Genomic DNA, 15,524 nt, shown 5'->3' with positions numbered 1-15,524 from the left:
ATACAGAAGAAAATTTTAAGCTTTGTTTCAACAGAACTGATCTGTAAGATTTTTTTTTTTTTTTTTTTTTTTGTCCTAGTAACATCTACGGAAGCTGGGCAAAGCCCAGAAATACACAGAAAATTAAATACTACATAGTTTTATTACATGCTTAATGAGTATGCAAGACGACTTCATTCCCAACTAAAATATAAATATTAATCTTAGGTATAATCCCAGTGAATTCAGTACTGTATCCAACAATGATTATGATCCCACTAACCTGACATATCATCTAAAATTCATTAATCTAAACCTGATATTATACAGACTCAACAGGAACAGTTTTGCACGGTAAAGGAGGTTGCTCCACAACCCTCTCTCGACAAACAGCCCATCCAGCCGGGCGAGACGCCGGGCCCGGAGCACGAGAAGGCAGCGAGTTCAGGACCACGGACAGCGGTGCGGGCCGAGCTGCGGGAACTGGGCGGGGAAGGCCAGCACCGGGCACCAAAACCCGACCGAGCTCGTTGCACCTCGGGCAGCGCATTTACCCTGGGATAAGGACGGAGAGGGGAAGGGAACGACCTAGTCTTCACAGATGCATAATGAGGGAAAGCCACCAGCACCCAGATCGCCGAATTCTGCAGCAATCAATTTAAACCTGTTCTCCTGCCTTCCTTTTCGCCCTCAAGAAAAGCAGAGGGAAAATAACGGGGAAAAGAATGACTGGTACAGTCCTCAATCCATGACTATTTAATGAAGCCAAATGAGGGATGCAGAGGTTAAGAACTGGAGGAGTAATGGATAGCAAATGCATTATGCCCAAAAGCTTTGAAAGATTCAACAAGAACCTCCTTTCCCATAGAGAGATGCTTATAAAACCCATCAGAACTCTCCTGCCTGCTCCCTGAGCTGTGGGCACCCCGACCCCCTGAGGCATACATCCAGAAAACCCAAACGCTGCCCGCAGATTTCCCCCTACCCAGACACAGAACGGTGCGACGGGAGGGGAGAGGGCGCAGCCCACCGGAACGGAGACCCGCCGATATTATTAGAAACCAACGGACTGGGAAAAGCAGTGGAGTGCGGGCTCCATCCGAGCGCTCGTGCAGCCGCCCCCTTCCCTCCCTCGCTGCCTCCCTCCCTCAGCCAGCAGAACGCGGGGCCGATGCCGCGGGCCCGGATCGCACCGCGCCCCACCGCGAGGAGACGGAGAAAGGGGGAAGGGAAGAGCGGGAGAAGGGCGATTTTCCGTGCGTGCCTTTGCATGGGAGGCGGCTCCGCGCCGGCGAGGTTCCCTCTGGGCAGCCCCTGCGCCCTTGACATGACAGCGGCGATCTGCCTCCTCTCCTCCTCGCTCAGCTGGCTCAGGTCCGCCTCCACGCCGGCCGGGACCAGGCTCTGCGAGGGGGCCGCGGGGCCGCCGCCATCCCCGGCCGCCGCCGCCCCTTCGAGCCCTTCGCCTCCTTCCAAGCTCGCCTCGTTGCCCATGGCCGCCGCGGCTCCCCGCTCTCCCCTCGGCAGCAAAGCGGGCGGAGGGCCACGCTCTTCGGCCGGTGCTCAAAGCTCCGCGGCCGCCACCACGGCCCCGCGCGGCGGCGGCGCCAGCAGCAGCAGCAGCGGCGGCAGGAGCAGAAGCAACAGCAGGAGGAGAAGGAGGAAGAGGCGCGGCGGGGCCGGGCTCGCTGCCTACTGCCAGGGAGGAGCGGCGCCACCACCCGCGCACCGCGCCGCACTCCACCGCCCCACGCAGCGCATGCTCCGCGCGGCTCCCCCCGCGCGCACACCACGCCCCGCCCTGCCCCGCGCCGCGGCCTTTAAAGCCACCGCCGCCCTCGGCAGCAGCGTGCTCAGAGCGCGGGCTGTGGGGAGGTGCTGATCCCGCAGGCGTCTTACACCCCAGATACCAGGTTTTATGCTTGCTTCTATGTTGTCGTGTCCCTGCCAGCCTGTTGCTCCTGCCTACCAGGCTCCTAGCCCATAGATACACTGAAGTGTACTTCAATGTATCCATCACTTGCCTCAGTTTTATCCACAGGGCTGCCAGAGATGTGTTCCACATCATTGAAGGAAACAACAGAAATTTTGTCCCAAAGGTGCAACCAGTAACCTTGCAGCCCGCTGAGGGACGGCCTGCTAACAAGAACCCATCTGAGCCTGATGGTTATGTTTATTTTTCATGCTCAGCACAGAGCTCTCTAATTTGGCTCCAGTTATATGGGGTGACAGAGCACTGGAACAGTCTGCCTAGAGAGACTGTGGAGTCTCCTTCTGTGGAGACATTCAAGACCAGTCTGGACACCTATTTGTGTGACTTATTGTTAAGTACCTACTACTTTAGGAACAGGGTTTGTCCTTCATGTGCTTGGATAGAACTCCTAAGAGGTTTTGCTTTGTAGCCTTTTCAGAAAGGGAACCAGCTAAATTAGGCTAGCTGGATAGAGGCCCTCTGGTGGGTTTCCTTCTTGCCTTTCTTGGAAACAGGTGCAACATTTGTTTTTGTTTTTTTTTCTGGTCACTAGGAAACTTTCCCAATGACCTTTTGAAAATGATAGAAAGTGACTCTGCAGTAGCATCAGCCATCTTTCTCAGCCTCCTTTGATCCAGCCCATCTCAGTCCCATGAGCTTCTGCACGTCCGAATGGTCTAATTGCTCTCTTACTCTTATCTTTCTCTATACTACTTCAACAATGTTTCATTCCCAAATGCTTTGCTGCTTGGCTAAGGGACTTGGGAGACTAGAGGTCAAATCTTACCCATAAAAGACATGTCAAAAAGCCACTAAGTACCTTACAGTTTCTTCCTTTCTCATCCCCTTTATTGGGGGCATTTATTTATTTATTTATTTATTTATTTATTTGTTTATTTGTTTATTTATTTATTTATTTATTCCTATAGCCAAATCCTCCCTAGAGATCTTACTAGATTTTGGTTCTAGCCAACACACTGGAATATTCAAAATAATGAGGTAGATCTTCAAAAATATCAATTGTTTTGTCAACAAGGATGTGACAACATTTGGTGTTCTTACTTGTTTACTTTTATATTACCATTACTGTCTTTCTGTAAAGCTGGTCAACACTTTATATGACTTCTGGAAGGATGCCATCCAAATATTTATAGAACATCTATATCTCAACAGAGACATTTTTTTTTTTTTACAGTACTGGTTCACAATAAATGATGAAACCAAGAGCAGTTGTAGGCTTACTACTTCCCTCTCAAGTGACTTTTAAGTTACATTTCAAAAGAACAGCACAGAAGAACACAATAAGACACACAGGGAAAATTCTCTAAGTGGAGAAGCATAACATGAGTATAAATGGATGACTGTTCATATGGGTTTCTAGGTAAAAACATCCCAGAGGCCTGTAAAAGAGGAGTCACACAACACGCTTGGACGAAGGCAGATTTACCTGGCATGTGAAGTGAAGATCAAGGGATTTTGGAGGCAAATATACACAAATGCACATATACTTATTCATTTAGCATGTAAGAATATTGTGTACTTACATATGAAAAAATGTGCCAAGTGGTGCTGCATGAAAAAAGGCAAATACATAACAAAGATGGGGAAAGAGAGATCTCAGCTGAAAACATTTGGTTTTATGATGCATACTAATGTAAGCATTCACATATACTTAAATATATATTTAAACATCTTCTGTGGAGAGTGGCTTTCCTGTTCTTTAGTTAGGAAGTTTGGAAGTTTAATACTGTCATGGTTTTATGTTTTTTTGGTTTTCAGTATTCCACATCAAAACATCATGTACTGGAATTAAAGTGTTAATGCTCCAATTCCAGGTACCTATCCCTATACATTACACAAGTCATGAGATCTGACCCTTCCGGGTGGGGCGGTCTCTTACTGCCTGGCAGTGGGTGCTGGAGGGTGCTTTCCTAGCCGTCCCAAGCTTTTCAGGTTTGACTCAGTCTCGGGAACTCTCTCTCCTATCTTATTTGATTTATTAGTCTCAATTTTAATTAGATTGTATTATATTGTGTTATCTTGCATTCCGATATCATAGTTAGTAAAATAAGTTTACCTCCATAGATTGTTGCTGCTGTTTTTTTTTCCCCCTTCCTTCCTTCCCATTTTGTGGGGCCAGGCAGGGGGTGGGGAGGGCAGGGGCCTACTGCCCCCTGTCACGGGCATAAATTGATCTAGTTAACTCTGTGACAAATACATTTCCAAATGGAATTTTTCTTAAAACAAACAAAAAAATAATAATAAATTAGAAAAAGTTTCTTTATTCAAAGATAAAATAGGTAACTAGAGCACTGACACATCTAGAAATCATGTTCAGTTGAAAAACAGATGGTGTATGTCAGATATAGATGCAGACAAAACAAGTGTGAACAAAACATTAAAATTCCTTGGGAAAACAATTAAAATCAGGGAAGGAGTTTTGCTGGTGCTTACTGATAAAAACTACATATGCTGTTCCTGTTTCACTGTTAATGTGTTCTGAGATAGAGCAAGACAGGAGAGAGACACAAAATATGGAGCTCATAAGGAGAGGCAAGATGAGATATGACCTTCAGTGGGAAGTTCACAATTGGCTTCACCAAGGATGTGATTTAAGATGATAAACTCAAATATCTAAGGCAGGATTTCTGTGAGAACCAGCTCGTTGCACAGTCCCATGACATTTACCTTTTCTTTTGAAACAGCAAGAAATCAATTGTTATCTGTCCCAGAAGTTCCAGTGCATCATTTGGATATCTTTCTTTCTCCCTACATACTTCTCACTGTCCAGCTTTCATTTTGGTGCTACCAGGGAAATTCACAAACTAATGAGGCATAACACTTTTGTGTCAAAGACAGAAAAGTTATCAAACAAATCAGTCTATATACTCAAAAGTCGTAATATCCGATCTGCAGGAAACAGGTTGGTGGTATCAGACTAAATTCTGATTATTCTATATATTCTGTATATTCTTAATCACTATCACTGGCAAATATGATTAAAACCCTCCAGAGATAAAACATTCTCTTAAAAAGTGTATGTGATTAAAACTTCTCATATTAGTTTAGAAGGAGAATAGAGAAACAAGTTGCCTTCCCTTAGATAGCAGATAACTTAAAAAGGATAATCATGAGCAGAGGCAAACCCAACTATCCTTTGTGGACTCACAGTTTTTGTATCTGTCTGAATCAAAATTAAATCAGTACAATCCACAAACAAACACTGATGTATGTTTGATCAATACATGATGTATCCCTGAAAAACAAAGGTGGTATAAATTCATTTAGACTAAGGACTGAATAGTGTTAGTAATACAGTACTTTCATCTGGGTGTGAACCAGTTTAGTATGCAAACCAGAGGCATCAGCTGTCCAAAATAGCAAGTCCAAGTTGGAGTCAAGTAGTCAGAAGCAGCACAAAGAGATTTGTTCATCTTTCACCAGTGCTGAATCTGATCTAGGGCAAGTGAATTTCAATGTGTAACTTCAGCACTACAAAGAGTGCTCTGAGTTATTTCACTGATTAACAACACTGGAGACATCTAGCCTTATCAGTAGCCTACTTAGTGTAGACATACTTTTTACATATTAAGGGGGAGAAAAGGCCATTTTGCACGTAGAAGATCATTAGAAGAAAGGAAGAAGAGGTCAGTAGCACTTTGACATGAGCTGCCAAAATGGGAGGCGTTAGAAAACTCCTGTAGCTTAATAACATACTTGGCACAATGCCCAAGTAAAAGCGAAGAAAGAATGTGCGTTAATCATAGCAATTTATGGGAGGGTGTAGTGATCACTAACAAAGGGGAAAGTGAAGAGCAGCTAGAATTTGGATAAGCATATTTTAAAAATTTAGCATGTTAATGATATCATACTCTAATATATACAAGTACCTTGCTAAATGTCACAGTGCCTCTACCAGAGTTATCTGCCCCATTTGGGAGACACAGACTGTTGAGGGTACTTTGAGTTTAGAAGATAAAGCTAAGAAGCATCCATGAATTCATTTCATCTTCTATACAGAATGAAAAATGCTTCTTAGTGATAGCTGTTTCCAGTGAGTTAACAAAATACATTTGATAAATATACTTATATCTATAAAAATAAATAAAAATAGGGAATATCCTAGATGAGTCAGTTGCCCAACTGTGTTTGCCTTCCTGTCCTCTTCACAATCTTGTAATGAAAGTGAGCACACACTGCACTGGAGATAGAATAATGATGGTGAAAAAAAGCAAAGTCACATTAAATCAATACACTGAATGGAATTCATCAAGTCCAAAATCCTGATGAAGTTTTTAAAGAAGCTAAAGAATGTGATTCTGTATTCTGAAAAACATTATGCAACATCTAGAAAGTTTGTTTTTTTTTTTCGAATATGACATGCACATTATGTCTATGTAAGCACATAAGCCAAAAGCACAGGATACATTAGAAAACTATACATCTTCATGTTCACCTGTAGAATTAAGAAGACCACTGATTTGCTAAATTACTAGAAAGCTCATCAATGTAGGTTACATGAGATTCCTTAATAGAAATGGCAACAGATGCACACACAGTCTGTTCTAAATGACTGCATACTCTAAAACAAGATCTTAAAGGAGGTAAAGTCTTCTTCTCTCACAGGTACAAATCTTGTATTAAAACACTCTTGTCTGTGAGATAGCCAAAATTTGGCTAAGGATTCAAGATCATGACAAATTTCCAGTCTTACCTTACTAGTCACCAGAATAACCAGTCACAGGTCATAACAAGCTACCTTTAAATACACTGTCTGTTGACATTCCATTCAAACATATGCTACTCATCTCTCTCTATATGTAATTTTCCATTTCATCACTTTGAACATGCAGGTTGAGAATCTAAAGGAATAGTGACTTGGACTGTTCCTGCAAAAAAGATCCTGCAAAAAACACTTACTTAAGGAAATAAAAACTTAATTAATATAATATAAAAACACCCATGTCAGAGAAAACACCATGGATAGAATTATTTGCATCAATCTGGTGTTCTTGAATTTCTGTTTACTTGGGATACTCTGACACAACACCATTGACTTTATAGTATTCTATTTATTATTAAACAAACAATTTATGAACTCCAGATATTTTAGTCTCATTTTCATCAGTCCTATCAGAACTGTATTAGTAAACGTTCTTTGTCCAAGTGAATAGCCAGTGCATGGACACCTGAATTATCCTAGCAATCGTACAACCAGATTTGCTTGCTTAAACAAAGCAAAAAGGTCTGCCAACTGCCTACAGCACAGCAATGCTGATAATGCTCACAATATGGACTCCCACAGTAGAGATTAGTCACAATGTTAAAAATCTTGTGTTTATTTGTAGTCAGTACTACTAAAACACAAATACTGATCTGCATCTTGAACTGAAGATGGAGCAAAAAAGCCCTTAATCTCAAGGCTTGTATTCTAAACCGCCCACAACAACAACAGCATGCAGTTTTGGCCTGCTGTTCTCCAGTTGTTTCCTCTAATTTGAGTTCATCCAGCTGCAGCAGTTGAGTACAACTCAGAGTGCTGCAAAAATCATCAGGAGACTTTCATAACTTGGATTATTACAATTAAGAGCAAAAGACGTCAATTAGGAAGAACGTAGGGAGTGATCTGAACCATGATCTGAACCATCACTAGCATCAATTTATGATAAATCACCTTAGAATAAAGTAACTGTTCAGTTTATTCAATTGGGTTTGCATCAGTAAGCATAACAATGAAATTCTCAGGATCTGTCTCAGAGGACAGTTATTCATAAAATACGAAAGTTGGAAGTTTTAGTTGCCTTAGTAATTCTCTCTTTTCATGCCCAGAACACAGTGGATACTTAAACTGAAAAACATAGCCCAAATAGAGGGAGGTCTCCTTAGTGTACCTTGTATTTGGTGAGAACAATGTATAAATCTGATGGCACAAAGAAGCCACCATCAGTTACTCAAAGTTATGCTAACTCACAGATATTTCCATTAAGTCCCAGTGAGTTAGTGTAAACATGCCTTCATTCCTCTTGTTTCCACTGATCAAATTCTGAATTAAAATTAATCTGATGAAAGAAAGATAGAGTTGGATTCTTTCTTAATGAAGTGTTGTATGTTGTTACTTCTGAGCTTAAAAGATGGTTACCATTCTTTGATTCTTTGGGTACTCTTTTTCATTTCCTTTATTTTATTTTATTTTATTTTATTTTATTTTATTTTATTTTATTTTATTTTATTTTAAGGATATCCATATCCAGATTGCAAGAATATCTGATATGATATTGTAATGTAATTTCATTAGCACTGTTCAGCATAAAAGACAAAGACAAGAAATGGGAAAAGTGATGTACTGAGTTATACAAACTCTAATGAGCAGTAGTTAATGGAGACAAGAAGGAAGCTTAGAACTCTTAGGTCACTGATGGATGAAGAAACCACTCAAACTATCTCTAAGAAGTTCAACCAGAGCTTTGTAGCATATAAGAATAGAGACAAGATTATCGTGAGTATGATGAGAAAAAAAGGTATTATGGATTATTTGAAGTGGACTGTTGTAACGTGCAAAACTTACTGTTGGCTTATGGAAAGAATCAATAACAGGTAAAGGGAGGGAGCAAAAACATGGAAAAACAGGAGATGGAATAAAAATATGGCCATTTACATGTAAGCAGGCTGTCAGTCAGTACTTTTATCTGGCCAAACCATTAGCCTCATTGCTGCAATCTGACCTACTATCTCACTATGTATGATTATTTTTCTTTGTGTGTATACTGTTGTGTATGTGTGTGTGTGTGTGTGTGTGTGTGTGTGTGTGTGTGCATGTGTGTGCAAGACAGTGGCTAACATCAAGCTACTGGACATGTTTGTGACCATGTTTCTATCATATGCTAAAGATCTTTGAACCTCATTATCTGATGGGACAGAACATAATCAGGCCCTTTTATCATATTCATATAAGCACTGGTTGTATGTATGTGGCTTATAGAAAGTCACTGTCTTCTCATCAGTGTTTATCTGTTTGCCATTATACTTAAGGAGTGACTCAGTGTAATGGTAACATATGCTTGTCCTCACTACTGAGTGAATGTCACACAGAGAACCACAGGAGCTTTACCTACAGTGGACCAGGAAGAAAACTCTGGAGTCCTGAAATTCATTTCTCTTAATAGTTTTGGCAGTCTGTAGAAGCATACAGGGCTTTAGATTCCTTCTTGGCTTCCACTGAGCAATTAGATTTTAGGTTAAGACTTAGTTACATTAGGATGCATACATTTAATTATCTGTATACGGATTCTACATGCCTGCTAAGCATTTAGAATCCCACTGTAGAGAGTAGGAGAGTGAGTCTATATATCACAAAGGGGTATCAGGTGAAGAACAAATGGGATTCAGTTGCATAAACATGTTATGTTCTACGTAGGCATCAGCTGACAGCGTAAAGAAGTGCAGATCTTCTACAAATCCTCAGTCATATCTGCCAGCCACGTGTGTATATCTGACACAGTAAGGCATAGTAAATGGAATTACACACCTACACATGGCCTTGTGACTCAAAGAGAGAGCAATATATATTTCAGAAAGGTAATCAGCTTGGTGTAAGCTCCCATTAACTGAATAGAAAGCCAGAGAGCCAGCTTGCTTAAAATGTGGATGACTCCATGCTTTCAAACTGGATCTCAATTTAAGTGTTTTATTGAAATACAAAGCTTACAAACCTTTTGTATAAGCATTTTCTTATTTTACATTGCAAGCCCCTGACCTATTCAGGTAACACCTAGAGTTAAGAACACATTTGAAGCTTTACTAAAAATGTCTTTCTAACAACTTGGGACAGGGAAGAAAATGACAGTATGAACTATTCCAAGTTTAAGGAAATACTTTCTTTGAAAAAAATGGTCAAGAAACTTACAGTGTAGGTGGCAGAAATACATGTTTTATGGAATGTTTTGAAGATTCACAGAATAATAGAATGTTTGTCCAAAGCCTCTGCTTGAGTACCATCACCTACAGCTGGTTGCCCAGGACCATGTCCATATAGCTTTTGAGTATCTTCCAGGATGGAGACTTCTCTGCAGTCCAATAGTCCAGTGGGATACTGTTAAAAAACTTTGATGTTTTACACTAATATAGCACTGCATGAAGTCACAGGCATCTCTGTGATCTGAGCTATAATAGCAATAGCCACAGCAACAGAAAAACCAGTCACTTCAGAGATGAGACTGTAGAACACTGGAAAACATACTACATACAAATATCCAGCTCATTTGTCTTATTAAGCTGATTATTACATAAATAAGACTACCCAGATAAATGCATGTCTAAATAATGGAGAGTTTAAATTAATATTAATATTAATTCAGCTGAACATAAACCTTACCCACTCAGGATCACCTGTGCTTCTTTCTGTTGCACCTATTAACCTCTTGGATAAGTTCTCGTTAACAGAAACATAATTTCTACATTAAAAATCTCTCTCATGTAGTGGAGAGATGCTTCCTGACAATTCCTGAAGCCTTTTGTACTAATTCACGCAAAGCAGTTCTGAAGGCATGAAGACAGACAGACCCACAATTTCAGCTAAAACAGATATTCTCTCCCACACAGACCCTTTATTCTTTCAACTCATCCCTCCTTCTCCCATGCCCTGAAGTATCTGCAAGTCATCATTCGTTCTATCTATAATTCCCTTAACACTCATCCTACATTTAGAAAAATGCAAGTGATAATAAAATATAACTCAGAAGCCACAGAAAGATGAGAATCAAAAAGCAGCAGAGCACTCCATCCAGGTTCCACTGGGACAGGTGGGGTATGACCTTACTGAGTTCTAAGCTTTGCCTACTATCACACCATCTTTGACACTCTGAGCAGTGTGGGGATTCTGGAGGAGTCTAACATATTTTATCATTTAATAAATAAATAAATAAATAAATAGAAAAGATTTATGCAATGATTCAGAGAAAATGCACTTGTGCACTTACAGGATCTATCCTAAACAAACTGATTTTCTTTCTTTTTCCTTTACATTCTTTATTTTGACCCAGAAAACTGATTTTTAATCATAAGGTTCATCTTAGTAAAATGTGATTTCAGTTTAGCTCTTCCAGTAGGATACTGTCTGAGTTTACCTGCAGTAAAAATATAATGGAAGAAAAGCACTATAAACACAATTAGTTTCCTATGTGTTAAAGAGATAAATATTTCCCAATCCTATTTACATATTAAGATTTAATAGACAAGTTCTGTCATGTTTGCTTTTAACTATGCCCACACGATCTAAACATTCACAAAGTAACAGAAACAACTCCAGAGAAGTAAATTAAAACTCCTGAAAGACCAAGCTGTAACAATCTCCAATAGTTTCATGTTTGAATTTTCAGTCATTTCTGTATCTGCCCTGTTTAGCATAATCCTGGCTCAGCGCTTCCCTAAGGATGAGTTATTTGTTATTTCATTTTTTTTCCCTACATCTCTTCCCAGCTAAGTCCCTCTCAAACTTCTCAGCAGAGATTCCCACCTCACTTATCTTTGGACTTGCTGAATTCTTCAGTTGACAGAAACCTTCTGTCTTCTACTATGGAGATCACACAAATAACTTATCCATTACATTTATGCCCTAAACTACCCAGGACATCAACTGAATAATTATCTTCATCCTCGGATTTGCTGTAGGCACTGAGAAAAACTTAGGGAGCTTGAGCAGGAGGAAAAAACAGAAACAAAAAACAACAACAACAAAGAGAAGGGAAAATGACCTTGACCAAAACACTGTAAGTGTAAACATAAGCTTTCCCTTACAGGATCAGCAACATGTGTGTATACTGTATGCAAGATCAAGAGAAAAGCTGCAAAGACCTGTTCAATTCCAGACTTTCATTCTTATAACGCAGCTTCTATGGATTTCTATTTAAGAAATTTAATTTTATGTTTGTATTCAAAAAAACAGTATGTAACTTAACTGAAAGCAATCTAAGGCTGATGCCTGAAACTAATTTGGATAAAAATTGAAATGGTGGTTCGGATTTACTAATTAATCAATAAACATCAAAATAAATACTTCTTCACCAGATGTTTTCAGGATTCTAGAAATGTTCAGAATTAGCAGATATCTTCAAAATTAGGCTCACATTACTTCTGAATAGACCAAGATTGACGGTATTTTTAAAATCAATCTTTCCTAAGTATACGAAACATCAGCAGTACAAAACAATAGTATTATCAGTATGACTAATTGGATAGAGTTCTTCCATGTGTGCTTACAGAGAGTATTACACAACAGATAAAATTGCAATAGGAAGGTTGAAGTTATTATTTTTTCCTCAGTTTTTGTTCCCAATCTTGTTTGTCCTCATAATTATTTCTTCTTTGCCTCCTCCATTTCTTGAATAAAATTGGAAAGACGAATGTTTTCCTGGTCCTGAACATTCCAGAGAAACATCACTCTCTCCACAGCATGAAGTTACATTTTGTTTGTGTATACCTAGTATATAAGATGCTCTAAAAGCTCTCAACTTGCCTCTGATCCCTCTGTTAGAGAATGCAGTCAGAAAAAGGTGACATATTAAAAACAGAAAGCATAGTAAAGCCCTACAAGAATTGTATACCTTTTCAGAATGCTATGTGGCTGATATTTCCCACTAAGACAAGGAAAAAAAACATACAAATAATGTTTAATTACCTCTTACTGTCTACTATTAACCTATTTTATAAAACATTGAATTTTGAGAGATTCTACAAGACTACAGTCCCTTTTAATGTCTATGCAGATAAAGTGTATTTGCCTTGCTTATCTGATTTCTTATATTTTTATATACAAGTCTAGACCTCTGCTATTTTTCAAAGATTCAGGAACTCCTAATTACACACCAATTTTCACTTCTTTGCTAGAAATGTCTTTCTCACACCAATTTAAATACAGTTGGAATCAAAAGTACTGTCACTTAGAAATTCCACTAAGGGAATGTAAAATAAGATGAGTTGATTGCTACTAGTAATTGTCCAGCTTCAAAGTTGTAGTATTTTTTTAATAAATAGTACTTACATTCACAATTCAGTGTAGAAAAGGTACTCAGTGTGAAAAATTTTCAGTAGTTAAATAATTGCTTACCTTAAATATTTGCTTTCCTTGCAATCTTGATTTTTTTGTCTTCATAGCTAGTAGCTCCAGGTAGTAGTAGAATGAGAATTGCCTGTGTCTCTGTGAATGTTCAGAGTAAAGAGGTTAGTCTGTGATATATTAGTCTCCCTAATCTCTTCATATCCTTCCTGGTACAACTGAGTATTTTGCCTAGCTCTTAATACTGAACACAGATTACAAAATCAGTGATTCCAACTCAACGTAGCAAGACAGAAATTTGAATCTACATACTGTTTTATAATGTAACCCTCTTATATAATGTTTATCCCAGTCAAGATGTATTTTTCAAAGGAAACCATTATTTACAGGTCTGGGATATAATATAGTGCTATTCCCTTCTCTTTGACTGTGTCCTTGACTATTTTATTATGTAACGCTTCAAATAATCTTTTTCAATTTAGTGCAGTTATAGGCAGCATGTGAATAGAAAGATTTAGAATATAGATGGCCTTGATCCCCAAACCCCTTGCCACATGCTCCACACTCACGCACATAAAACACACATAAAACAAATGCTGAACAGCTGGCAGTGCCCACTTACCTTTCAGCCTGAGCTGTTGTCTAGCTGCTCTGATCACTGCCATTCAGGCAAGATATGGAAATAAGCTAGGGGAGAGTTGGTATTTCTCATTTAGTTAGTAATGTATTTGGATGAACTTTATCAATGCCATACAGAAAATTATTTCCCAATTTCTGCAGATTTTTATTCCTCCTTCAGTGAATTTAACTTTGTAATATTCTGTTTACTATAGCTTCTCATTTTCTTTTGCTCTCAGCTCTCTGTCAATAGAATTAAAAAGAACAAACCCAAATCATATCTGGATTAATCTGACCTAGCACTACGGCTTCTGAAAGACTAAAGCAGTTTACATCACATGAGGATTACAGATTAAGATTACAGTGCTGATTCTGCAAATGCCTATGAAGAGTTCAGATTTTTTTTTTCCTTTATTATAACTTGGATGTTTGGGGACTTACTTTGTGTATTATTTGCAATTTTTCAAATGGAATAGAATTTTGCACAATGGTGTCTTTTAAATTTTTTAAAGTGAATTTCTAGCAACTGCCTACAGATAAATCTGTAATAGACATTATACAGTCCATATGGATCTCAAGAAGTTCCTGTAGACAGGAAATCAAATAGTTTAGGAATAAGAGTCTCCAGTGTGAGATTCAAATGAAGTAGGTTCTGTCTGCACCATGACAAGAAACTCTGCATAATCAGCACCTAATCCTTTAGAACCAGATATCCCATTGCAGAAATAACTCTAAAGTCTGACCCTGCTTTAGGTGTATATGTGCATCAACATGCATCCATACGTGTACATATATAAAACAAACAAAAACCCTCACTATACACATATGAAGACAAATTGTACATTAATAAATAAAAATAATCAAACTTTGTGAAAACTTGGATAAAAAGTTGTACTGTTTTCTCCAGTCATAAAGGTGAATCTTATTTTAGACAATTGAATTGTAAAGATACTTTCATTTTCCTTTAACTCTGATAGTGACATTCCAGTGTATCTCACAATTACACACACTGTATAAATGACACTAAAACTTATTGTCTCACAATACGCAGAGTGAAAGTAATTTTCTTCTGGTCTGTATCTTTTCTATGATGGCTGTAACAGATCACTAAAAAAAAAAAAAAAAAAGCCAAAGACAAGACAAAAAAAAAGGGAAAGGCAAAAAGAAAAATAAATGTGGAAGGCATGAAGAGGAATAACTGGCAGAGGGGAATGGTTCTGAATTGATGACATCCTCATATTCCCTACATTGTTTGGGCTAGGAGAAGTAAAGGAATCAGAATGAAGGAGTGGCATTCTGTGTGACTTCATTCATGTCAGTGCCCCAGGACATTATTCTCCATAATTTTTCCAGGGTCTGAGGTTAGATTAACAGGTCTGCAGTCTCCTGGATCTTCTCTGATGTCCTTTTTGTAGAAGGATACAACACTAGGAAGCTTCCAGCTGGTGGGGACCCCTCCAGACTCCCACAATCTTTGATCAATTGTTAATAAATTTACATTCCATTCCATTTAAATTGGAAGTCAATCAGCCAAGTTCAGACTTGCATCTGAAATATTAGTATTCAGAACTGGTTTCTGTGTTCATGCAATGAATTTAGACTGATGGAGTAATGGAAAGATCTTTTACATTGCTTACAATTAGCTTGTGGGAAAAAATAGGACTGAAAAAACTGCTTTCTGTCCCTGAAATTTACACAAGAATAGCAGGGCTCAGACCCACACTTGTAAATTCTTTTTAATTAAAAAAAAATAACCAGCCAGCCCATACTACTTATTGTGAACATTCAGAGACTGTGAAGGGGTTTACCAGATTGTTTATTTTATGGTTATAAATGTAATAGATTTCATCTGTAATATTTGTGATGAAAATAAGCAGAAAGATTTTCCAAATATCTGGCATCTGA

At 38.7% G+C, this 15,524-nt stretch overlaps 1 protein-coding gene and 1 long non-coding RNA gene across 5 annotated transcripts in view; both read right to left on the bottom strand.

The window, feature by feature from the left end:
* The window catches only part of PCLO (piccolo presynaptic cytomatrix protein), a 331,372-nt gene extending 329,581 nt beyond the window's left edge, over positions 1-1,791 (bottom strand). For 2 of the 4 annotated variants that reach the window (XM_090135232.1, XM_090135235.1), the window contains exon 1: positions 1,244-1,781. In XM_090135232.1, coding sequence (XP_089991358.1) covers positions 1,244-1,473 — 230 coding nt within the window. In that variant the 5' untranslated portion in view covers positions 1,474-1,781. Of the gene's footprint in view, positions 1-1,243 lie in introns of all 4 variants that reach the window. The other 2 variants (XM_090135236.1, XM_090135228.1) reach the window with 2 other exon arrangements.
* Positions 1,792-9,871: 8,080 nt separating this feature from the next.
* LOC149919391 (uncharacterized) lies at positions 9,872-14,722 on the bottom strand. Its single transcript, XR_016463562.1, has 4 exons — positions 14,662-14,722; positions 13,624-13,688; positions 13,053-13,142; positions 9,872-10,040 (listed from the first exon to the last, which is right to left on the bottom strand). It is a non-coding gene; the product is annotated as an uncharacterized LOC149919391 (long non-coding RNA).
* Between the last annotated feature and the right edge of the window lie 802 nt (positions 14,723-15,524).

Source organism: Phasianus colchicus, chromosome 1, assembly GCF_987193195.1.
Source record: "Phasianus colchicus chromosome 1, bPhaCol1.hap1.1, whole genome shotgun sequence".
In the NCBI taxonomy this organism is placed as follows: domain Eukaryota; kingdom Metazoa; phylum Chordata; class Aves; order Galliformes; family Phasianidae; genus Phasianus; species Phasianus colchicus.
This window is presented reverse-complemented; position numbering and strand designations above follow the sequence as displayed.